Raw genomic sequence first — 26463 nt, 5'->3', positions numbered from 1 at the left:
TTTTGTGGTCAGAAACATTCAAGCTTAAAATTCATTAAACAATTTTGTATGAATTGGTGGAAACAATCCTTTTCTAAAATAAAGTTGTTGGTACATCTGAGATCTCAATATCATTCAGCTCTATCACTTTGTATTAGGATGTTTCTGGAATATGTAACAAATCATTGCAGTAGACTATGTCATGTTGCCATTAAAAAAGTAGTTAGTGATAGTTCAAAAACAATCGGACGAATTTCTTAACCGACAATATCAGATTTAAGAAGTTTGGCATCTTTACAACGGTCAAGGTATTACATCTTCATCTTATGCATTGACTGCAATGGCCTACTTTCTTGTTTTAAGAAAGTTAATGGAATTGTACGTTAGGGAATACAGCCTGTTGGAGCCCTCGATTAAAATACTTTAAAAAAATAATTAAGCATCAAATCGAGGGCTATGATTGTCTGTATTCACTGGCATATAACTCAGTCCATGACCGTGAAACACGAAAATCTGCCATTGAATTCATGGTATAAGACCATTGTGAAGATGGAGGTATAGTAAATTAGTTAATTATTTGAACACTAAAATTGTGATACATATGGTATTTGAGAAATCTAACTGCAGTTTTTTTTATTTTCCATTTTTAGCAGATTATTTCCAAATATTCATCACACCATGTAAGAGAAAATTCAAGCGAAGAGCGATTCAAATAATTTTTTTTCTTGCATTGATTTCTGAAATATTCAATGTAAATCTACATATTTACAATTTAAATGTCTTAAATTCATTACTCTTTTGATTACTTTGTGAGTTTGTAGACAAGGTAATGAAGTTTGTTCAATATGTACACAACTGCAGACTGGATAAGTTTGTTTTTCTAGAATTTGCATGACAGTGAGAGATAACACCCTTAGTGTATAGAAGAGTTTTTGGCAATTGGCCAATAATATAATCAAACTGATTGGTCTAGAATGATTTAATTACGGAATTTCTTGGGTTTTTTAACAGTTTATATTCTAGAAAAGCCTCATAATGTCTGACTCACTTACCACTTTGTTTTCTTTTTGAATCTTAAATAATAAAAGTGACAGAATTTGTCTGTATTTAATCGTATTTAAACTAAAGATATCATAACTTTAATCTTCAAGTGATTCGTAAGGTCGTTTTATTGTCTGCTGGGAATTAAAAGTTGTCTGAGTCCTAAAATCAGATTGTATTCCCTTATAACGATATTTGATAAGCAAACTCATTCAAATTTATGTTAAGGTTTTGTTGTTTTTGCCCTTTGTAGCGAAATTTCAAAAGTTAAAAATATTTTTGTAAGGAAGAGTTTATAAAAATGTTTATTGTAGTCTCCAATCATTTGACACAAATAGTTATTGTGTCTATTGGGGTATATGATATGTTTATTATAATAAACAGATAGTAAATATTTATGAGAGATAATCAGTATTTGTTGTGTTAAATTTCTAGTAAACAAACAATTGACTGACAATACTCCAGTCATCTTGTCAGTTACACAGGTTTACAGTCAATAAACAATAATAATAATACATATTTACATGTATTCTTACAATTTATACTCAAGGTCAGATGTCCATTAGTTAATAGGAGTTAGAATGTAGCTTACACAGGACTCATGTGAAGGAATATAGTTTTTATATGTATTCCTTGAAATACAGAAGTTTCTAGTCAATGTTCATTAGTTTAATTGGCTGGCAGCAAATAGAGACACTGGTTGTGAAGGTAAAGGACATAATATATAACATCATTTAAGCTTTCCAAAACACTTTTGAATGTAAATCTCTTGGAAGAGTTAGTCTAGGATTTAATAACATTAATTGACTGATGCAGGCTAGAGAAGGTCACTGTGGACATGTGATGAAAATCTACATTTGACTGACTCTCAAAAGTGCAGATGATCTCATTTACAGCACATAATATTCAAACCATAATGCTGTGATTGTCTGAAAGTTTGATTTAATTTCGTTACCTTTAGACATTGTTCATACATATCAAATATTTATTCATAATATCAATTTATTCCTGTGGTTTGTTTCATTTCTAATGACTAAAGTTCAATACACCATCCTTTACAAGACAGCTGGTTTTGGAAATAGGGGTTAATTTTTAAATTTTGGATTTAAGTAATACTGTTAAGTAAAAATTAATATTGCCTAAACGAAGTGAGCTCTCATTGTACATAGTGGTATAGATCTTCTTTTATTTATAATAATTACAGCACTATATGTTGTTAATTTTGCCATTAGTTTGATATTGTAATATTTCATATATATTCTCAATAATTTCAATGAGTGAATGGTGTCATGTCAGCCAGTCAATGATAATAGTAAATTGGATTGTAATATTCATATTTGTATCCATTTATTGAGTTAACTATTTATTTTTTTCTGCCTCAATAATCTTAATGAGTTAATGGTGTCTTGTCAGTGATAACAGATGTTTTTTGTTTGGAATATGACAGCAATATGAATCCAAGGTAGTTACTTCTTGCTGGTATAAAGTAGTTAGTGTCAGATTGTAATATTCAAACTCTATTTATTGAGTTAACTTTTCACTATTCTCTGCTTTATTAGCAACTGAGTTAATGGTGTCTTGTCAGCGAGTTAGTGATAATTTCAGATATTTGTCTATAATAATGGCTGCTATGTGAATCCAAGATAGTTACTGCTGATTGGTATAAAGTAGTTAGTGTCAAATTGTAATATTTGTTCATATATTGTATTAGCAATTCATTATTCTCTACTTAAATGACTCAAAGACTAATTGGTGACTTGTGTGAAGGCAACATGTGGCAGTTGTCTAACAGCTGTGATTTGTTTACATTGGAGATATAATGATTTTTGAGAAGTAAAGATATGATATTGAGTTAACAATAACTATTCTATTTTAAATATAAAACCTGTGACTAAAATCTGTACTTGTCAAAGAATGAAGAGTTTTAAATAGTAAGTAACTGTTACCTATCCAATGTTGAATAAACACTAATAGACATTACCAGTACTATGTTTGTAAATTGTATTTTTTTCAAAATGAATACTGATATTGTTACAAGACCATTTGATATATTTATAGAGTTGTTCATGGTTTATCTGGTTTCCTTGTTTTACAGGTACAAATAGAAATGGATATTTGCACTTGTTAATCTTTGATTATATATTTATTAGCTTTAGTTAATGGGCTTCACCCTTGAAATCAATTTACCATGCTTACTCTTTCAAAACACCAGATGGTACTTCTCGTTTGAGGAGTCCACATCTATACATTTATTGCATATGATTTTGTCGTGATTTGGAAGAGATTTTCATTCACAGAATTGTTTTGTTTGAATGGACATTTATTCATATATGAATTTGATTCAGAAAGGAATTGAAATGAAGAATTAAATTCTACTTTTTTGTACCTAAAGGCAAATACATTTGATTGAGAAATGTTGGAAATCTTTTCACTTTGTTATAGATACCATTGTGAACTCATAGACTTGTTTATACATGGACCTGTTACACTGTTAAGTTATTTTTCAATAAATGATATTGAAGTAATCACTTCATAAAAAGAAAAATACTTTGAATGTCCTACTTCCTTGTTGTTTGAACTTGTCATTATTTATTTTCTGGTTTTATTATTAAAAAAAAATTTCATAAAAAATACTGTTTATAAACAGGTAAGAAAGTTGTTGTTTCAATAGACTAGGGATTTTCAAGATTATCTTTTGCTTCCTGAGCAAAATTAAGTTTTATCTGAAATGTTGGATTTGATAAAGAATACAGTTTATAATTTCACTTTATTTATGGACCTCATTTATTTTGAAAATTCATGGTACATTATACATTTGGCTAGATATATCATTTTAAAAAAAGAACTAACAATCCAAACTGCAAATATAGATATTCAAAATAACAGTTTTGCAATATTTTGGTTTTCAGCAATTGTACTGTTAGTTCGCTTACAGATTCTGTCTCTTATAGTTTGAGTGTATATTGTTCGTATCAGTTTTCCCCCGAGGTAGACATTAGAATGTTTTGGCTGTCGGTATTCCTAGTGATGTACTAAATAACTATTCTATAAACTATTCAATCTCAACTATCAGAGAGGAAATAGAAATCTGGGTCACTTGAGGATTTGAGCTGAAATTGACCAGAAGTCAAATTATTAAATTTCCTGACCATAACAAAGTGGATTATTTTTGCGGATGGAACTTGTTGGAAATTGTCAATAAGCAATAATGAAGGTCTGATTCTCAGGAGAATTTCTTCAATCAAACTGAATAAATGAAGTTAGAAACAGAACCAAATACTTGATCAAATTCACTTTTCCGCGATTAGATTTTGAACATTTGTAAGTGACAGTTTAACTATTGTAAATGTTTGGGTGTCTTTCACAGTTTGTTTTTGTTGATAAGAAATTAGCGTACATAGTTAAAATATTACAGATAATTTGTTAATTGTTGGTTGCTTGCATCCTCCCTAAATTGTCAAATCCTGTCTTACTACTGTAGTAATTGAATGTGTACAGTTCTTCTGTAGCCTGAAACTTGACCTACTCAAACCTTATTACAATTTAAACTGGTGCACCTATTGTGGTTATAATCTAAACCCCTGTTTTGTTCGCTTATTATAGCTATTAAATCACACGGTCAAAATATCTGATTAGCGTTGAAAACTAGGAGCCCCAACGACTTTACTGTACTGTATGATGTGACTTTTGTCCAATCAATGCCAAGATGATAATAGCTTCAACCCGTTGTTTAGGTGCTTAGATCTTTCTATCTGTCTTTAAGATTGAAATCAGTGAGCCCTAGAGAAAGATAGTGCTAAGTTCCAAAGTGTAATATTTCAGTGAGTAGGATTTAATGATATCATGTGAGTAGGTAGTTAAGAAGTTACAATTCTTGGATTATTGATGACTGTTAAATGATTGGTAGTGATTTAATCTTGACAGATAGATATTGAGCTAATATAGTGACAGTAGGTATCATTAATTTTCATCTAGTTCATACTTAATATATACTTAACAATGTCTTAAAGAATCTTTAAAGAATAATCTAAAAGTATCAAGGTCAAACATTGAATGCAGTGGTGGTGCCAGTAGGGATACTTTTCAACAAATCTAAATGTCTACCTTTTTTCTCCAAAATATGTTTCGGAATGCACAAATTGAATTTAATTTTTCTAAAAATAAAAATTTGAGAGAACCCTCTAAGACGCTCTGAGGTTTGCGACTATGACACCACCACAGAGTAGCCAAAATTGAATTGAGCCTCAGTAGTTGTCCCCCCATTGAGTCAGTCTGCCCCCAGTCTCGAAGGGCTGGCGCCACCTTTGGTTAAATGTCACTTTGTCATGGGAGTTGCTCTGAATGTCCCTGTGCCAAATAAATATGGTCTGGGGGTTGGTTTAACTAACAGAGTTGTATGAAGAAAGGATACTCTTACCCCTCAGCTATAATTAACAAAGCTCATAACAGTTTCACTTTAATCATTCTTTTGAAGAAATTCAATTTGTGCAAAATAAAAATGACAGTTATTCATTTCAAATCTTGTGATGATGTTGTTGAAAGGGTTATTTTGTCAAAATGATGAAAACAGTTGAAACCATTTGACTGAGACAAAAAATTGAAAATCAAGAAGGGATTATTATGGAATCTTTCCTGATGATTGTAATGTCATATTAAATCCTTTTATAAAAGTTCAATGTAGTGTTTAATCCATTGGTCTTTACTTGTACTATAAAATCAATATCATAAACTCTACTCTAGAATTTATGCTGCCAAAACTTGGTCAGGTTAAAACTGTACTGGTAGACAGGAGGTGGAAGGTTAGAACTACAAAGAGATTATAATTGGGTTTGTAGAATTGGTTTTACTGGTAATTTGATAAATGGTATTTATATTATTTGTCAGTGGTCAGATATGGGTTTGATTTTATCATAGATGATGAGAATTCTCGTAAATTCTTCACTGAATTGTAGGCTACAAATAGTAAGAAAGTTTTCCTTCATTTAGAATATAAATGGAGTTTTCAGGAGGTTTCTGTAAGAGATACAAGAGTCTAAAAGGAAATGCCATCACATGAAAGATGACATGTTAATAGAAGTGATCAATATTTCAGAAGAATGTTTATCTATGAGAGTTTTATTGTATGGCCTAGACTAAATTTCAGACATCTTTGGGAAGAGTATTTCCTGGTTGTCAAACAATGATTTTATAGATAGATATTGACTATTAGTAAGTGATGGATGTTAATAACCAATATACTAATATAGTCTGATCTTATAACAGTATTTATTGTATATAGAATATAATTATAGCTGGAAGCAATGTAAAAGTATGTCTGTGTCAGGAAAACTTGGCGCTAAGAGCAATAGAACTTAGTCCTTAAAGTTAGTGAGTTGTAAAAAGCAATTTGTCAAATAGCTCCACTGTTACTCGATTTCTTAAAGCTTAAAGACTAATAATGTTGAAAAATATATTAAATGTTAAATAGATGTACTTTGTCAATGTTAACTAATATTCCTAAATGACGAAATGATGATGGTTTAATAAAATATTTTAATATACTGGTATTTATGACCAATTAACAAATAAATGGCAGGAGAAACTTATTCACATGAAGCAGGTTTCTTTGTTTGCTAAAAAACCTAAAATTTTCATAAATATAATAGATACAGGTTTCCTTTCATGATACACATCAGAACAGAGCATGTCACTTCATGCTATCTTATACATGTAATAGAGATGTTTAAATTACACTATCTCATATCAGAGACGTCCCTCTCTGTCTTAAAAACACCCACCTCATATTTTAATGGCCACTTCAAAACATCAATTAATATAACAAAATATAAAAATGTTTCTCAAGTTTTCTTCAAGACCTTATTTATTTCTGTCTATTGATTTTTATTAGGACAAGGCTTATATCAAACTGTTTGAACTAGTAGAAAAACTTTAAAAAGGTTCTCTCATATTATTTCAATAGTTTTTATTACCTGAAAATGTTGGTTTTTTAAACTTATGAAAAGTATTATTTGGGGAAAACTTGCTCATGACATATTGAATTTCTTGCTTTATGTGTTCTGGAAGGTTTAGTTATAAGTGTTTACGTACTCCATTTTGTTAGAATCATCACAATTGATCATTCCTCTTTTATCTTTCAGGCTCTGTTACAGACCCATGATGTTGTAGGTCATGAAGTTTATGGGGAGGATGCAGTGAGAATTACTCCCCCTTCCAGTCAGCCCTATATAAACGGTGAGACTGAGACAAACGGTCATACATATGAGATGGAGGAAGGGGATAATGTTACTCGAGTAAGACTTGTACAGTTCCAGAAAAATACAGAAGAACCAATGGTATGTATATTAGATTGACAGTGACAGAAAAGTGGCTGGCAAATTTTTATGGCTTATGAGTGGTATAGAATAATGTTTCCCTTAATTCATTATCCTTTTTAACACACCAGTGATCTAAACAGGAGCTGCTGTTACCATGCAACCTCATATAATGTAAAATCACAGTTCAGCATTTATAACTCTGAACTCAGAAACATTTCAGTTGTTAAAGCTCTGAACTCATTAACATTTCAGCTTCTAAAGCTCTGAACTCAGAAACTTTTCACCTTTTATCGCTTTGAACTCAAACATTTTAACTCAGAAACCTTTCAGCTTTTACAGCTCTGAACTCAGAAACATTTCATTTTTTACAGCTCTGAACTCAAAAACATTTCAGTTTTTACAACTCTGAACTTAGAAACATTTCAGCTTTTAAAGCTCTGAACTCAGAAGCATTTCGGCTTTTGAAGCTCTGAACTAAATTACCTATAGTATCATTACATAAAGAATTTTTATACAATACCAGGAGGCAATCCTTCCCCCGCGTAATGTTATCATTTTCAACTGTTGTATTTTAGGGCATCACATTAAAAGTCAATGATGAAGGAAGATGTTTTGTGGCTCGGATTATGCATGGTGGTATGATTCATAGACAAGGTATGTTGAAGCTGATATATGATTTGTAGTACATAATCTATAGGTTCACAAAAGGCTCTTACAACTTCACCTACTGTCTGATATTCAAACTATGGAACAAGAGAACATACCGAGTGACGGCTGATGCCTGTGCTTACACCTGTACAACAGTTTCATTTTATTTCAAAACTTTTTTGTCAATTTCATGCATTTATTAAGTCAATGTTACTGTTTATAAGTTGCTATAGAAACTCTCTTGATATATAAAAGTAATTTTTTAGGAAGTTGTGATATTTTCAGGTACATTACATGTTGGAGATGAAATCAAAGATATCAATGGTGTTAGTGTACACAACCAACCTGTGGAAATTTTACAAAAAATGTTGGTAAGTGAAGAGAGGCATTGTTCAGATGTTCGAGTCAATGAGCAGGAAATCGTATTTTTTTTTAAAGTGAAAAATCACACTGCCGCACTCTTTTAGTAACTTATGATATACATGATGACAATAATCATCCTGTACAATATTTCTTATATTTTATTGAAGTGGTGTTGCTTTTTTTTTTATTTGCCAGGCTTGTAAAATATGATTTTTCATTCTAGTACAATGGATATTATTTATGTATCATTGTGCTGTATTTTTTTTTACTCTTGTATTTCTCTTGTGATTCTTGTCAATCTTTTGAATGTGCTAGTGATTTTTTCGCCTACTTGCTTTCATTGTAGAAAAATCTTAGAGGTCAAGTGACGTTTAAAGTTTTACCGTCACAAAGTGGAGTATTAAAATTAGACGGTAGTCATGGCCAAAAGGAGGTAAGAGTAATTACAGTCTGTATGTGCAGTTCATTATTCTATTTTAATTTACAGAGAGACACCAGGGGCAGTGTAATATTGAAGATTGTCCCTAGTCAGCGAATAAAATCAGCATTGTGTGAGGTAACATTAGTACCTAACCTCTTATCTCTCCCTGGTATAAAGTCAGCAATTAAATATCACCAAATTTACCATTCCCATATTTATCAAGAAACTAAAGGGTATATGGTTAACCTTCCGTCTGCCAGAATCTAAAGGCAGAAGACTGAATCATCAATCAATCAGATTTAAGAATCTGATCAAGATAATACCTGGGAATTGAGGATTTTTCAACCTATTGATCACAGTTTAACAGCTGGGTATTTGTCACAGGTTCAGTGAGACCTCAGTTAAGCCTGGATTGGGTACAACAACCTTGACCTTTTTTTTAAACTCTTCACATTAAAGATCCTATGATAGTTGGTTTCTTGTCAAAACAGTTGTGGTTTGGTTATCATGACCTATTGAATAAATGAGAGAGACTGATATGATGAATTAATAATTAGTCTTAACACCTTGATCCATTATCACTTCTATAAGAATTAATCTTTTGCCTTATTGTACCTTTCACATTAGTTTTGTAGTTTCCTTAAAATGGAACACCTACATGAAAATGTATACATATTTTTCCCCAAACAAAATTGATAGATAAAATTGTTTTCTAACCTGAACGACAATTTTGGAATGATCCAAAACACAACTGAATCTGAAAACAACATATCATGTATGAGACTTTTTTTTCTAATTGATGGGAAAGAAAACAGAGAAAAATGGTTGAGGAAAATGTCCATTTAAGCCAACCTCCACCAAAATAACAATTTAATTGAGAAAAAAAGTTCTGACTATGGTGGGGATTGATATGTATCATTATTTTCTTATGAGGTGTGTTTATATTGAATTGTAGATATTTGTTCGAGCATTATTTGAGTATGATCCAAGAGATGATGATTTAATACCGTGTTCTCAAGCTGGTATACCTTTCAAAGTTGGTGACATTTTACGGGTAAGTTATAATTTTATTGGTGGCAACCTTAGTGTTGTTATCAATAAAAATTTGTACAATTAATACAATTCCATCAATCAAAAATCTTGTCCTAAGAATGGCAAAATCAGGAGTATAGCTGTATAGTAGTGGACTCCTTCAAAGAGAAGTACCCGTTAGGTCTGCTTCGCTTGCAACACCCGCCACTACTATAATGGTCAAAATCATAAGATGCAATCAGAGCAAATTATTGTACTCTTAAAAGGATTGTAAAGAGGTTTATGTGTAACTTTTTATGTGCATTATCACAATATAACAACCTCTTTTTAACCCAAATCCAAAATCTAAATTTTTGGGGGTCAGCTAGAAATATTACTATTTCAATTGTTCCTTGCACTATATGGTATGCTAACTTTTCTGAATTATCTGATGCTATACTTAGAGTATGTTTAAACTTGACATCCTTAACTTATTAATTGCTTATTAATTAATCTTCTATCATGTAAACCAACATGAAGAAACAAAAAATGAGAAAAATTTAAAATAAGTTTTTAATCCCTTTTAGGTGATAAGTAAAGATGATTCAAATTGGTGGCAAGCCAGAAAATGGGACAGTTTATCTACAGAACCTGCAGGCTTGATTCCATCACCAGAATTGCAGGAATGGAGAACAGCATGTGCTGCCATAGAAAGAGCCAGAAGAGAACATGCAGGTACAAATACCTTTTATGTATTATTTGTTTATTAACATATTTTATATTGATTCAAGTATAAGAAATATTTCAATTTTATATACCCTGAATGATAAGTTAGTATATTAGTAAGTTCTTCCTACACTACAAGCGACCATGGAGTCATCTACCATATGGACATATTCCAATATTCCATTATTCCAAAATATTTTAGTTCAATAGTCTTCACAAAGGTGCCAAGAAAAGTGGTTGAAAGTCTGCAACTCTCACTAGATCTGTCTAAAACTTCTTTTATGTGTGAACAATTAGGTTCTGTCCGTTTCAGCATAGGTTCTTTGATGGCATTTTTCTTGGTTAAGCTAAACAACATCGTGTTAGTGGGTTCTTTCGTCAGAGGTGAAAGCCGGATGACCTTCATCTTCACTCTTAAATCCACTCATAATTCAACCCAGCTGTAAATGGCTGCACATAATCTTGGAAAGAGCAAAGCCAACAGGTTTGCCAAGAACCAGCTGGTAGAGAGGATCCTAAGAAAGTTATTACCCTTGAAAAGTAAAAGTTTTTTTTTATTTTGATTCTTTTCCACTTTACTTAATATGTGTTTTGTGCTCTTCAATAAATTGTATTTGTAATCTGTATTACAGTTCATTGTTCATGGTTTGGACGTAAGAAGAAAGATAAATATTTAGCTAAACACAATGCTGTATTTGATCAGTTAGATTTAGTTACATATGAAGAAGTTGTTCGACTTCCAGTTTTCATGAGAAAAACCCTAGTTCTATTAGGTAAGTGTATTCTTTTATGATAATAAGTTTGAGTATTCTAAATTTGTTATTATGAAGTAAAAAGTAAGCAACCTTTGATTGTAGATGTCCAACATCAATTCAAGATATCTGTTGTTTTTGTAGGAGCTCATGGTGTTGGAAGAAGACATATAAAAAATACTTTAATTACAAGTCAACCAGATAGATTTGCCTACCCCATTCCACGTATGTATTTAACTTCTATATGTTTAATATTACTTTCAGTAAATGAGGTAAATCAGCAGAACATTTTCTCAGCAGCAGATAAGCAAAATCTTTGTGAACATTAATTTATTTGCTATTCTCTGGACGAGATTTTTGATTGACAGAATTGCATCTTGCATCATTATATTCAGTGTGCATTTTGAATACTAGGTATAAAATCTGACAATAATAAACCAATATATCAAAAAGAGTGCATATTAAATGTGTTTATTTGTCTAAAGATACAACGAGGCCACCACGAGAAAATGAAGAAAATGGTAAAAACTATTTTTTTGTATCTCCGGAACAAATGATGAAAGATATTGCTAATAATGAATACCTAGAGTATGGTACCCATGAAGACGCCATGTATGGCACCAAGTTAAAAACAATTAAACAGATACATGTACAGAATTTAATGGCTATACTAGATGTGGAACCACAGGTATATCTTGTTTCAAGAATTACATTACTTTTTTTTGTGATAAAAAGAGGTATCGAAAGTAGAATTATGATCTGCAATGGTTCATTGATTTGTCACTACTCTTATTACCTGAAGGTGTAAAGGTTGGATCAACACCCAGATTTACCATCTGGTTACCTCCAAGGTCCTGTTGTAATTATATATTTTGAATTTTGATTCAACAAATATTTCATCAGTTACAGCCCTTGAAAACAAAAAAATGTGTTGTAAGTGGCTTATGAACATGCATAAGTGAAATTTTTGTTGATTTTAATCAGCTTATTGTGTATGTATGTACATTTATATGAGATAAGAATGGGTGAGGCGACCAGTTATCCCTAGTTATCAGTGACTACTTTCGTACTTTGGTGTACTCTTCAGACTGATTGATTAAACTCACTCTGCGGACACACACATTCCTACCTCTCTTACACTTCTTGTCATCCTCCCCATATCAAAAGTAAGGGACCATATAGTCAATTCCTTAGACTTAAAAGCATTTGCTCAGACCCAGCAAATTATCAACTACATGCAGACAAATCGGTTTGCTACTATCTACAACGGGGTTACCCCAGAGATATTATAAAATCCAACAGATCCAAAGCAGACGCCATCGAAAGAACATTCCTTTTCAATAAACAAAAAACACCGAAGGGCCACCACACTCTGCACTCACGTCCAGTTTTCGTAACGGACTATAATCCCACCTCGGTCCACATCAGCAAGATCCTTAAAGAAAACTGGCATATCCTTTCCATTTCTAATGACTGCAACAAAGCATTTCCGCAACCCTGCCTTACTGCCTACAGGCGAAACCCTACTCTCAAAGATCTTCTTGTCTCAGCCACTATTCCTAAACCCACATCCAAACCCCAAGCCAGTGGAAAAACTTACTACTATCTTGGTACAGATTGTAACATCCAGAACTGCTCCTACTGCAACACGCTCAGGCTCAAAAAAATGTTTTGTTCCACCGTTAACGGAAAATCCTACAATGCTAACAAAACCTGGACCTGTACTAGTAGAAACCTCATCTACCTTCTCACATGCAACTTATGTCATAAACAATATTTTGCGAGACAAAAAGATTGTTCCGCATTAGGCTGAAAGAACACTTTGCTGACATTTTTCACAAGAGGGACACACCAGTCGCCTCTCACTTCCACTTACCGAGACATTCCAGTCAAAACCTCGACTACCAAATAATTAAACAACTGGGGACCAACCCAGACCTTACACAATCCACAGCCCACCGGCGTTCCGTCAAACGTCATTGGATTATTAGACTTAAAAGCTTCCAACCACATGGGATCAATGACAAAATTTAAACTTGGACACCCCCACTTCTCTCTTTGTATGTACATTTATATCACAAGATCTTAAACAAGATAGATCTTCGGATATACTGAAAATATGAAAATACTGAAAAGTGGGTATATCTTTCTTTGCAACTGCTTGTTAAAAGTTTTAACAGTAACATGGTGTATTTGTTTGCTTTTTGCATCAGCATTCAAAGAAAACTGTTTATATTATTGTGTTTTTATTTGAAATGATATATATTTATAGTTTCAATGTCTGTTAATTTTGATATTTTAGGCTGTTAAAGTGTTAAGGTCCAGTGAATATACCCCATTTATAGTATTTATTGCAGCACCCACCCTACCTTCCATACATCAGGTATCAATACCATATATGGTCACCATGTTCTCATAATTCTGTATAACTGCATGTTCTTGTCCATTGTGTTGAATTAATGTTGCATGAAATTTCACTAATTCTACTTTTCTCATTTTGCTTTATTTTTTTTCAGAAGCAGTAAAAACCTTGATATTCTTTGTTTTCTAGCTGTATGATCAAAACTTCATTTCATAACATTAAAAAAATTTCAAATTTTTTATAAAATATACAATAGATTTAAAATGAAAATTTGATCATATCATAGTTGATTTGATTTTGTTAACAATTTCTAATTATGTTCAGTTTAAATATTGCATGTTTTAATATTAACTATTATTACAGGCCCTTAAAATTCTGCGAGCTGCTGATTATGCACCCTTTGTTGTGTTTATTGCCGCACCTAGAGTCAGTGATTTAAGAGATATGAAAAATATTAATGTAAGTGAAATATAGGCACAATTCACTATTTTCTTAATCAGCATCCTTAATCTTAAACCCTTTAAACAATGAAAAATAAGAATCATCCCCCATTTTTATACGTCCACATGGTCGTATATTGTTGTCCGTCAGTCCGACCGTCAACATTTCTTGTGGGCACATAGAGACAACAGTTTTCATCTGATTTTGATTAAACTTGGTGTGATGCTTTAGATTGATTGAACAGATTTTGAGTTATTGCCCTTGTCGTAGTAAAATCGTGTCAAAGTTTGTTTGTGGGCACTAAAGTAACTACAATTTTCTATGGATTTTGATGAAACTGGGTGTGAGCATTGGAATTGATAAGATTCGAGTTATTACCCATAACTTAGTCAAAACTCGTAAAATTTGTTCGTGAGACTACAGTTTTCATCTGATTAAAGTGAAATTTGGCGGGATCATATATATTGATGAGATCTTGGACAGTTCGAATTTAAGGATTTCTTTGTTGAATGGTTAAACGGATTAGTTGTTGCCCTTGACTAAGTCAAAACGCATCAATAACACATAGATCATAATATATATATTGATAGATTCAATCAGTCTTTGAACAGACTTTAGATTCTCTAAAACTTGGAATAGGATAAATACAAATTAAACTTGGAATAGGATATAAATACCCACTTGGAATAGGATATAAATACCCACTTGGAATAGGATATAAATACTAATCAGACTTGGAATAGGATATAAATTCCAATCAGACTCTGAATAGGATTTAGATTCAATCAGTCTTTGAACAGGCTTTAGATTCTCTAAGACTTGGAATAGGATAAATACAAATTAAACTTGGAATAGGATATAAATACCCACTTGGAATAGGATATAAATACTAATCAGACTTGGAATAGGATATAAATTCCAAGCAGACTCTGAATAGGATTTAGATTCAATCAGTCTTTGAACAGGCTTTAGATTCTCTAAGACTTGGAATAGGATAAATACAAATTAAACTTGGAATAGGATATAAATACCCACTTGGAATAGTATATAAATACTAATCAGACTTGGAATAGGATATAAATTCCAATCAGACTCTGAATAGGATTTAGATTCAATACCAAACATACTTTGCACATGGTTTAAATGAATAAACCAGGTACTGATGAATACAATACGACTTAAAACAGGATTTTAATACACTCATACTTTCAGTGATGCCTTGTTAGTTGTTGTATGATTTTTTACTAGTAGTAGAATATGTAACGATAAGCATGAATCATTGTAATTTGTTAATGATGAACACTAGTTAATACTAATGATATTCAAATATCTCCATAACGACAACTTCTAACTTCTTGAATATGAATTAATAATAATCTGAATTATTAACAATGTGTAATAATAATAGCAAATGAAATTCTAGAAATTTGTTGTTTGCCATGATTTTTTGATCAACATTATGAGGTATTTTTGGCATACCTATTCTCAAAGGCAACACCTTATTTTATCTTAAATGATTAATTGCTGTTTGAACATAAATTTGATCTACCAGTCTAGTGATTCATTAGTATGACTATTTATTGTATTCTGATTATGGCGTTTTATCTTTTTCAGGATGGCAGTTTAGAAAGGTTAGCCAGAGAAAGTGAACTATTGGAAAAAGCTTATGGACATTATTTTGATTATAAAATTGTGAATAATGATATTGATGAAACAATAAGGACTTTAGAGAAAGCTATAGATGAAGTTTGTACCACTCCTCAATGGGTTCCTGTAAGTTGGGTCTACTGAAAACTACGACTATTTCTAAACTACTGTACTGGAATTCATTTCATCTACGATGCCTTATATGGAAATGTTGCTGATTTACATAATTGTTACCATCATCATGTATTTAGTGTTATTTTCATTCTTCATTCAGTGTTGATGGTGTTTGTTCACAATCTTGATATTGCAAAAAAACTGATCAATATTTTGTAAGAGAAGACGCAAATCCTGTTTCATTTTTTTTGAATGGTTGAGAATTCATAAATTTGAAGAATGGAACATTTTAATGACAGTGCTTGACTACAAGATACGCAAAAAGAATATCAGGTTTTAGAAATTATCATTAAGTCATTCCTGATGAAAGTGGGAAACAGAAATTTTACAAACATTTCTTCTTATACCAAACCTTAGCTAACTTTCTTAGAACTGAAATCCTTGAAAGAAACTTACTTAATAGTTAATTCCCTTAGTTTTTAATTTTTTAATTTGTTGATTATTTCTTAAGCTTTAATTCTGCAGGCTCAAGCTAAATTACTTCATGAAGTTTATTTTTTATAGTTGTTATAGTTTATATTTTTTTTCCATATCTGTCAAAACCTAATAATATACTTTTTATTAGTGTAAGATTTTACTTGATAAATTGATGAAACTTATTTAATTTGATGTTAAAAAACAAAATAGTATTGATGCAACAGGTTTGTGATGATGAGCTTGTGATTCATTTACTGCATCTAAATAGTTTCAAGTTGTGTGATTAGTTGATAAATAATTGTAGGAAGAGGAATTAATGAGATCTTAATATGATATTTAATACCATCATTTAAAGATATCTTTTTCTATAGATAAAATACTAATTAATATGAAACCCATTATAGTCCTTGAAGTCAGAAAAGTTGTAATTGATTCAATTCCATTGCATGTATCAAGTAATGCCAGTAATTGAAAACACTAATTTCAGTAGGTTTTTGAAAAATTAATATCAAAGGGATGAAAGTTCATGCATCCTTTATAGGGTACTCTAAATCACAAGTTGAAAGGAATTTTCTGTTATGTGAACATACTTTCTTCCAATTTGCAATGGTGATCTTTATTAATGTAAACTTGTCTTTGAAAATATTTTGAAATACATGGAATTGGTTCTTATTGTATTAACATCAAGTGTAGTCTCAAATCAGACGCTGCTATCTTTTTCCAGAACTATGTAGTATCATGCAATCTTCTGATGAAGTTACATGTATTTGATTATTTAGTACACTCTTCCAGACCAATCAATGTGCTAGCTTCTCTTTACTTCAATACATTGAGGATTCCATTCATTGAAATTAAAAAATGGTAACCTATATGTTGCTAACTGCCAAAAGGAAGGTGCAGTTTTTTTTTTTATTATATCAGCAATGACTTGTAATACCCTGCTATTTTCTTAGAGTTCCATTCAAACACAAGAATTTCATGGTAAAAATTGTCTTTAGTCATCAAGTATTGAACTATATTATTATATATCACTGGTACTATAAACATTTTGGACCAAATATTGAATAAAATAAATATTTGTTGATTATCTTAAGTAATCTTGTTTTTTATCCTGTAAAAATCAAAACTTTATTTAAAGATCTTCTTTTATTTAGGAAGTTATTTCATCTGAAAATACCGTCAAAGCAATCATCTTAAATACTTAAACACATCATCTGAAACATCTCTAAGTAACCAATCACATAAAACATCTATACTATATGTATGCTAGATCATAGTTTAACATCTATATTATATGTATGTAAGATTACATTTATATAAAACACCTATATTATAGGAATGTAAGAACACAGTTATATAAAACATGAATATTATAGGAATGTAAGAACACAGTTATATAAAACATGAATATTATATGTATGTAAGAACACAGTTATATAAAACATCTACATTATAGGAATGTAAGAACACAGTTATATAAAACACCTATATTATATGTATGTAAGAACACAGTTATATAAAACATCTATATTATATGTATGTAAGAACACAGTTATATAAAACACCTATATTATAGGAATGTAAGAACACAGTTATATAAAACATCTATATTATATGTATGTAAGAACACAGTTATATAAAACACCTATATTATAGGAATGTAAGATTACAGTTATATAAAACATCTACATTATAGGAATGTAAGAACACAGTTATATAAAACACCTATATTATAGGTATGTAAGAACACAGTTATATAAAACATCTATATTATAGGAATGTAAGAACACAGTTATATAAAACATCTATATTATAGGAATGTAAGGTTACAGTTATATAAAACATCTACATTATAGGAATGTAAGATTACAGTTATATAAAACACCTATATTATAGGAATGTAAGAACACAGTTATATAAAACACCTATATTATATGTATGTAAGATTACAGTTATATAAAACACCTGTATTATAGAAATGTAAGATTACAGTTATATAAAACATCTATATTATAGGAATGTAAGATTACAGTTATATAAAACATCTATATTATAGAAATGTAAGAACACAGTTATATAAAACACCTATATTATATGTATGTAAGATTACAGTTAAATAAAACATCTATATTATAGGAATGTAAGAACACAGTTATATAAAACACCTATATTATATGTATGTTAAAATAAAAATCATTAAACACCTATACTGAAGAGATAAAGAAATGTCGCATTTTTATATTATGTGGACAATGTCGTGCACCATCAAAATTGTTATTTTCCATTATAAATATGATTTTTAGACTTTAAATAGGCCAGTTTATGACATTCAACTGATAATCTCGGTTGCGTTCGATTTAAGAGTTGTGAACCTTGGTAACTGTTATATGTCCGTGGAAGCAAGTTGTAAGTGATGTGGAGGAAAATCGAAATGCACATGCAACACATACCGGAGTTCTGTATAAAAACAAACTGACGCCTACTGTTATCTAAGGTGTTTTAAAACCTTGGTAAAGTTTCTTTTGGCCTTCAGTTTATAATATATCTATATTACATGTATGTAAAAACACATCATATGCCGAATACGAGTTTTGGCATTGTCTTGAAGTATGATGAATGGGTCGTGGTTTGGACAGTATGGTAAGTTGTGGTAAGGACAAGGACATTTAAAACATGTTATTTATTTTCCAGATTTCAAATTCGTCGTTGGGTTCCAAGTAAATAACAAAATTAAACTGTCGTCAATCAAGGCAGTTTTAACTTGCGAGGTAATATACAAATTCTCTACACTCCCTTTTTAAATTTTATTTTTAGTAGTGTGTACCCTGGAGAATTAGAAATCTAAATAGTCATGTATATCTGGTTGAAGGTAATCTTTGACAATATCCAGGGGCAGTGTTAAAACTTCAGAATTAAATATTTCACCTACCTGGATAGACTTGATGGAGATTTAATTTTACATACATCAAGATAAATAGCTGATTGACTTTGTAAATTTGGGTCTACTGCAGCTTTTATAGTTGTAGCACCACCATCAACAGCCTTTTTGGCAAAACCTGAATGCAAAAATATCCTTTTATCAAAATAACCAATTATGTAATGTAATGTACCGAATGAACAATATTAGCTGTTTAGAATCAGGAATACCTGCACATGCATGACGGTGTTCCAAAATAGTTAGCATGAACTCATCATTGTTGAAGTATCCTAGATTATCATAGCCAATTTATTTTTCATTATTCTGGGAAAATAATGGATTAAAATAATAGTTTCAAGAATGAACTCTATGACAATATTTTGTACCAGCAGAACCATCATAGAATACATGTGTCAAATACAGATTGAGAATAGACAGCCATTCTACTAAATAACAGACTCTAGGTTATATTTTTAGGACCTTCAAGCGTTTAGAAAATGGTGGGGATTCCTGGGTTCTCTATATTAAATTTGTTTGTGTGCATTGTAATATACTAACAGCACATGATGATTTATATGTCTTCAGACAGTCTTACCTTATATGAAATACTTAATATATTTACTCTTTCCGGGCCAATTGGGTATCAACAAAACCTGGATGTAACTTATTATAGACACTGATTTATCTTTTAAATGTCTGTTTAACCATAACATTGACATAACCTTTAGAAAAGAAACAAAAATCAATGCCTTCTTTTTCTTCGAAGGAAGTTTTTCTGAAGGATAGCCTGGTAGACTATGAGAACAAATGCTTTTCAAAGACTGCTAACAACTGGCGATTCAAGAAGGATCTGGTCAATCGCCATATGAAGTCAACCCAAGCGCACCAACTGCTTTTGCCGCCAGATGCAATAGTTGTTCATGTTACACTTTTTAACAGAAATTGGATCTGGTTTATACCTGAGCGGTTGGAGTTAACGACCATTCGGTTGATCGTAAGTAATTGATCTGATGAGATGCTGTCAATCGTTAGTCGACTTGAGCTCCTGTTTAAGTTTGATCTACACATTGATGTGAATAAAATGATTACCTGATAAAGTTTAGAATTGCAATAGAAGGACAATTGACCAAAGCTCTTTTCTCCATCCATGTTTTCTATATCAAGTTTTCCATTTGTATGCGACATAGACAAAACCATAACAACCCTACTGTCTTCTCCAGATTTCAGTAAGATAGTGGACTACAGCCGTATATGCCCACCACGGCATGCGGATGGTATTCAAGATTTTGGGGCAAGGGCAATAACTCTGCTTCTAACGGTCGAAAATAGCTCAAATTCGAACTTGATCTTCGTTTTATGAATATGTATATACATACCAAATTTCATTTGATTCCATCAAAAAATCTAGCTTTTAGAGCGTTGACAAGCAAATGTTGACCGATGGACGGACAGGAGTGCCGACATATACGTCCACATAGAGATGTGTGCGTATAAAAATCCAGAACCTTGAGAAAAAATGTATATTTGGTATTGCTAATATACAACACTCAGATACACTTGTGAGATTACATACAGGATTAACACTCAGAACTTGTTAGAAGATGTGGCATTTTAGATTTGTTTGAAAGAGAAGATAAAGTTATGGCAGAATTTAGTTGACAATATTTTTTTTTTTTTGTGGTTGTCTTGTAAATCTATCAGGTGTTTTGGTTTCGCTTCACACACAGTAATTGATTATTAATTCACTCTTCAGTATAAGACAACTCGCTAACCTGAAGGTCGAGGGTTCAATCCCGGCATAGGTCGAGATAACACCTTCAGATTTTTCAACCCGGTTTCCCCCTGTCAGTGATGCAGGTGAGAGGGGCCGACATGGAAAAAGCATCTAGTTGTTCGGATGGGACAATAAACCGAGGCCCCGTGTGTGCTACAGGCTGCGTACGTTAAAGATCCCTCGACAGTTGGAAATCAAAAAAGAGCAGGCTAATGCCACTGACCTGGCAAAATTTCCCTCATTGCACCCTGCATAGTATATGTATTTGACTTTTCTATTTTTGACTTGCATGTATTTATCGTCTCTAAAATCAACTGTATATAATATAAAGTTAGAGATATTAAAACACAACCCTACCTGACCAACCCTTTATAATGTTTTTTAACTATGAGTCAATTAATACATATTAATTTAAAAGAAAACCACTTATTACTAATTTGCAAGAATATTCAAGAAGAATAAGCTATATACAGTTAATTATTGTTGAAAGTGATAATTAAGGAATGAATTGTTATGGGGAAATAAACGCTGGTTTATCATGTGACAAGACAAATGACCCGGCGAAACGGGTCTTGTACATCTTGTCACATGATAAACCAGGGTTTATTTCCCCATAACGATAACAAGATCCACATTCATTCCTTATATTTAGATTGGTTTATCTTTTGTGATAAAATACGCTAAAATGTTCTATTTTTTAATTGTAAAAATACCCGAAACCGTTGTTGCTTAATTCACCGATATCTGTCAATCAAATTCACCGACCCGCCCCTAACAATATAGTTCTATGAATAGACTGTCTTATTTGGATCAGAATTATCAAATATTTATTATTCCATTGAAATATTAACAACAATTGTAAATTTAAATAAACTGTAAAATTAGATTAGACTTTAGGTAAAAAATGTGGGTCAATCCTTGTTGTCGTTTTCGATGTATTCATACGCCTTATTGTCACGTGACAAACTACAGTTAAATAAACGCCGGTTTGGCTAACTGGTTTATTGAAGGGAGTGATAGTAGAAATGTAAATATTTATTAATAACAGTATACTATCATTAACGTTTGTATATAAAACATGTAAATAGTGTCAGTTATTCCTTTTTTTAACAAATCATTTTGCAGCTCTCACAATACCATTTCCTGTATTTTGATCTTAAAACATTTTCATTCCCTTTAATTCCAACACAAGGGTAATGATACCAAAGTTCACATTTTGAACAACAAATACTTTCTTTAATTAAACTCAAAGGTTCATCTTTACATTCATAGTTGCAGATGGGACACAAAATAGCTTGATTGCAACATGATACATATGTGTGAGAATTCTTTTGATTCAAAGCACTGCCATTATTTAAATTACGGGCAACTTCAGTAATTTCTAAATTAGAATTTGCTATTTGTATTTGTTCATAATGCAATTTTACTTTATGGGTCATTTATGCTACTATAAAATTATTCTTGTCTGAAACTTGTTCATTTTCATTTACTTTTCTGTAACACTCATGTGCTACTGATGCAGTGATGCTTCCAATTCGGTTATCAAACCATATTTTTGATTTAGCCTGTGTACAGGTTTGACCACAATACTTTGTTCTGTTTGTTGAATCTTTAAGTTCTTTCACAAAATCACTTGTATTAATGTTTTCCTTTGATTCTAAAATTGCTCAACACTGCTTCTTGGAGAAGATAAAAGTACACCACAATTTCTATTTGTTATCTCTCTTAGCCTATTTAAGTCAAAATGTGATAGTGCTTTTTCCTTGCGGTAGCAGAATGCTCTGGGTTCAAATGTCAATCGAGACTTTTGTCCACGAGTTTGAAAATCTTCTTGAGTAGTATCAAATCTACCTGTAACCTTTTTCACAACAAGATTTCTTACAAAGTCAGGTTGAGTAACCCTTTTCCCTTGAACATACGGTTTGTGCCACTCTTGTGGTTGTGATGTACATGCTTTGTTGCATCCTGTCTCTATTTGCCTAACAATAAAGTGCAACAAGGCAAGGCAATGTTTGCAATACCCTCGTAGACCTGCTGGACAATTGCAGTAAGCTCTTTCCACTTTTCCCGTTCTCTTCTGAAGGACTGTCTATACACTATATGGTGCTTGTGTCTGTGCCTTTTGTTGAGCAACAATAGCCTTTACATAGCAGTAAGATATATTTGGACTGATTCGATGGTATTCAACTCCAGTAACATGTCCAGAAAAGTATAAACTTTCTCCTTCTTTTGTTGATTTTGTTCCTTTCGTCGGGACATTATTGTTCTCAGCACCTGTAAAATTAATTCGGTTTATACATATACATGTATAATACATCTTAGAGTAGTTTATTGAGGAAACAAATCATGAACTTGCATGAGGAAACTAGACACACCTGCTTTGATCTTTATTTATATGTTTGGACACAAGATAAGCCAAGAGGCGGGACCTATTTATACGAGGTGAATCAATCTACCGAAGTAATTGATTGCTTAATACCCCAGTCCCCAATCATGTTAATCAGGTAAGCAAAACACTGTCAATTACTGTAGGCATCTTGTAACTCACATGAGTGCTCTTTGGAGCAACACACGTTTTGTTAATTGCCAGTTCATACATTTTGTTTTAACTTAAACATAAATAATTGTGATTCATTCTACTTGACTAGAATGAATAGAATCATGATACAAACATAATAATCAAATAATAATACTGGATACAAGTCAGAAGGAACAGTAGTGAAAAAATTTTACCTTGAAATAATAATAAAATCTTATCTGTTTAAGGTTGTGAAATTAGGCTCAGTCTCCAGAGTCTGATATCAGTAGGCCTACTATAGTAATAAATACTTACACAGTTTTATATAATCTTCTACATCTGAGACTTATGTAGTTTTTCTCCCACCCAGCTAATATTTTTACAGGATCGGAAAGCTTAATCAAACCATCTTCCAAAATAAATTTACTCTTTCTTTCTTCTATCACTTTCAGGAGATCATTTTCAAGAGGAGTTTTAAGCGGAATCTTTCTGCTCTCGGCAATAGATGCTAGCACATGTCTATCTTCCTTATTTCTACTGGCGTATGGGATTCCCGGTCTTTAAAAAAGATGCCCAATTCATCTCGCTTCAACACAGCTACGTCTTTCTTATCGCTCATTATTCCACTTCATTTCTGTTTACACTATGGCGGAACTCTAAGGACGCTTACTATCCCACAATGCAATGCAATTTTATGTGTGAACAACCAGACGCGCTCTATCTGTAAAGTGGTCTATAGGAAGTCAAAATATCCTACAGCAAGTTAAAGCAGCTTAAGTTTAACCGGTCGCGTTCAGACGACTAAAAGACCGGGCTCGAAAAGCGGTTGATGCCTAAACTTTAGTGGTTTGAACCAGTGGCGGAGCTAGGTTTACGTCAGAATCTCTAACCTATTTATGAGATTTTTGCCTGAAAAACTTGCTTTCGGGGCTGCGAGGGGGGCAGCTGTACCCTCCAGCCCCCACGCCCCCCTTTGGCTCTGTCACTGGTCTGAACAAAAGACTAAATCATATATATCAAACCTGCTTCAAAAAGCGGTATAAATACGGGTGTTTACGCGGTTATCTTAATTTCATTTTTGAACGAATTTGAAAGTTTAAATCAAATCAATAATCTTACTTCATCGGCTTTACCCATATTTCTACAAGCAATAATAACATGACCTCCCATACGAGCTATTTCTCTGGCAGCAATGTATCCAATACCTGCAAAACAAATACATGTATACAATACGAATAAGTATGAAGTAACAACACAACGATCTTATCAATTACATATTCGTTTCAAGTTTCATCGAAATCCGATCATAACTGTCGCATTTACAAAGAAAGCTTGCCAGGCAAGGTAACATACACCTACTACCAGCTGTCAGAAATAGTAACTAAGTCGTAAGTGACTTATAATGAATTTTCAAATAATCTTTAAAATATTTTAAGGTCAAGGCAAAACCTCAAAAACAGTTCATCAAAATTATAATCAAATTCAATCAATAACAAAGTCGCTTCATTGTACACACAATGGCAATGACTTTGAAACCTGAGATCTCATCAATATATACATCCTATCAAGTTTCATCAAGATTGGATAAAAATGCGAACTGACAGCCAAGGTTTTCATTATAATATGAGCATTTCTCCAACCAATGTTTTCAGCCTTACTATCATAGTCTTACCAATTGTTTGTAGTTTGAGGCATGTAAATTATTCAGTGATTAGCACAATTTTACTAAATGAATGGGGTTTTACGTCCTACTTTTCTGCACCATCTGGCCTACTGAAAACAGGCAACGCCATGCAGGGTACAATGAGGGAAATTTTGTCAGGACAGCGGCATTAGCCTACTCTTTTTCAATAGCACAGTATTCAAAACTGCTAGAGGGTGTCAGATGATTCGAATAAACCCACCTTTACTTCCATGCATCAAGATTTTGAGGATCTTAAACAAGGGTCATAAACCTTGATGTGCAGCATTACCTAAAACACATGTTAAGGTCAAATTGTCATATTGGACAAAGAAACTATGATTCTAATAAAAATTATTATTATGAAAACATATAGACAAGTGTGACCCTTGTGTCAGTGTTGTCTGTACCAATAGGGGTTAACATATTTAAAGCCCATTTACACGGTATCCAACTTTTATATCTGATGAATGGGAGCACAAGTTTAATCCTTAAAAGGCCATTCTCAATTTTGGTGGGAATTTATGTAAACAAATTGGGAGTGATTCATGCAACTTTATATACTGTGTAAACTGACAAGGAATATATTATAAAAGTTGCATACAACCTGTTTTACTGTGTAGATGGGCCTTAGACGTCTGTGGCTCTAACTCTCCTTAGAATGTGATCTAGTGCTCAATTATATTACACTGCTTGGCAATCATTCCACATTAAGACATGTATCATAACACAAGGGCAACAGTATGCTATCGCAAAACTGTGTAATAGACAAATTGTAACATTTTATCTTCAAAGTTTTAACATTAAATCAGACGTCTGTTGTTCCTGAAATTCCACTAAAACTGTGTTTGATGACTACTATATATAATTTTGAAAAATGAAGTACATATTTGGCCTGATTAGCATGCTTAGAATTCATTACAAAATAGGTTGTTTCCGGGTAATTTTTTTCGTCTTGGCTCCTGGTCGTTTCACATTTTCTTTGGTAGTCTCCTTGTCGTTTCATGTTTTCTTTGGTCGTTTGGTAAACTCAAGTTTTAGAAAGTAAGAAAGTCAAAGCGGTCTTTGCTCCACCATCTCTCTTCCATTGCACCATCATACTGGTAGTCTGGTACCTATAGAAACCACGCAAAGACCATATTGGGACTAACATTTGTATCAAATTGTGGCCAATCAAAAAAGATATGTCAACGTTTTGAAAAATACCTAGTAGGCTACTTGAAATAGCAAAAAGCTAAAGTAGAACATCAATTTCAGATACAAATGTCATCACAATA

At 32.1% G+C, this 26463-nt stretch overlaps 2 protein-coding genes across 2 annotated transcripts in view; one reads left to right on the top strand and one right to left on the bottom strand.

The window, feature by feature from the left end:
* Window positions 1–18456, top strand: part of LOTGIDRAFT_232969 (hypothetical protein) — a gene marked incomplete at both ends in the record, with an annotated part of 39555 nt that extends 21099 nt beyond the window's left edge. The window contains 14 exons of the mRNA XM_009058339.1: window positions 7158–7352; window positions 7910–7988; window positions 8268–8353; window positions 8692–8778; window positions 8833–8901; window positions 9722–9820; window positions 10365–10512; window positions 11136–11276; window positions 11400–11480; window positions 11741–11943; window positions 13558–13638; window positions 13981–14076; window positions 15673–15831; window positions 18433–18456. Coding sequence (XP_009056587.1) covers window positions 7158–7352; window positions 7910–7988; window positions 8268–8353; window positions 8692–8778; window positions 8833–8901; window positions 9722–9820; window positions 10365–10512; window positions 11136–11276; window positions 11400–11480; window positions 11741–11943; window positions 13558–13638; window positions 13981–14076; window positions 15673–15831; window positions 18433–18456 — 1548 coding nt within the window. The remainder of the gene's footprint in view (window positions 1–7157; window positions 7353–7909; window positions 7989–8267; window positions 8354–8691; window positions 8779–8832; window positions 8902–9721; window positions 9821–10364; window positions 10513–11135; window positions 11277–11399; window positions 11481–11740; window positions 11944–13557; window positions 13639–13980; window positions 14077–15672; window positions 15832–18432) is intronic.
* Window positions 18457–19093: 637 nt separating this feature from the next.
* On the bottom strand, window positions 19094–25425 carry LOTGIDRAFT_162382 (hypothetical protein; the record flags this gene model as incomplete). The annotated part of the gene is made up of 5 exons (XM_009058338.1): window positions 19094–19121; window positions 19226–19352; window positions 21211–21301; window positions 24625–24710; window positions 25410–25425. The coding sequence occupies 5 exons, from the start codon at window positions 25423–25425 to the stop codon at window positions 19094–19096; spliced, it is 348 nt and encodes a 115-aa protein (XP_009056586.1).
* Between the last annotated feature and the right edge of the window lie 1038 nt (window positions 25426–26463).

This window comes from Lottia gigantea, assembly GCF_000327385.1.
Source record: "Lottia gigantea unplaced genomic scaffold LOTGIsca_33, whole genome shotgun sequence".
Lineage (NCBI taxonomy): Eukaryota > Metazoa > Mollusca > Gastropoda > Lottiidae > Lottia > Lottia gigantea.
This window is presented reverse-complemented; position numbering and strand designations above follow the sequence as displayed.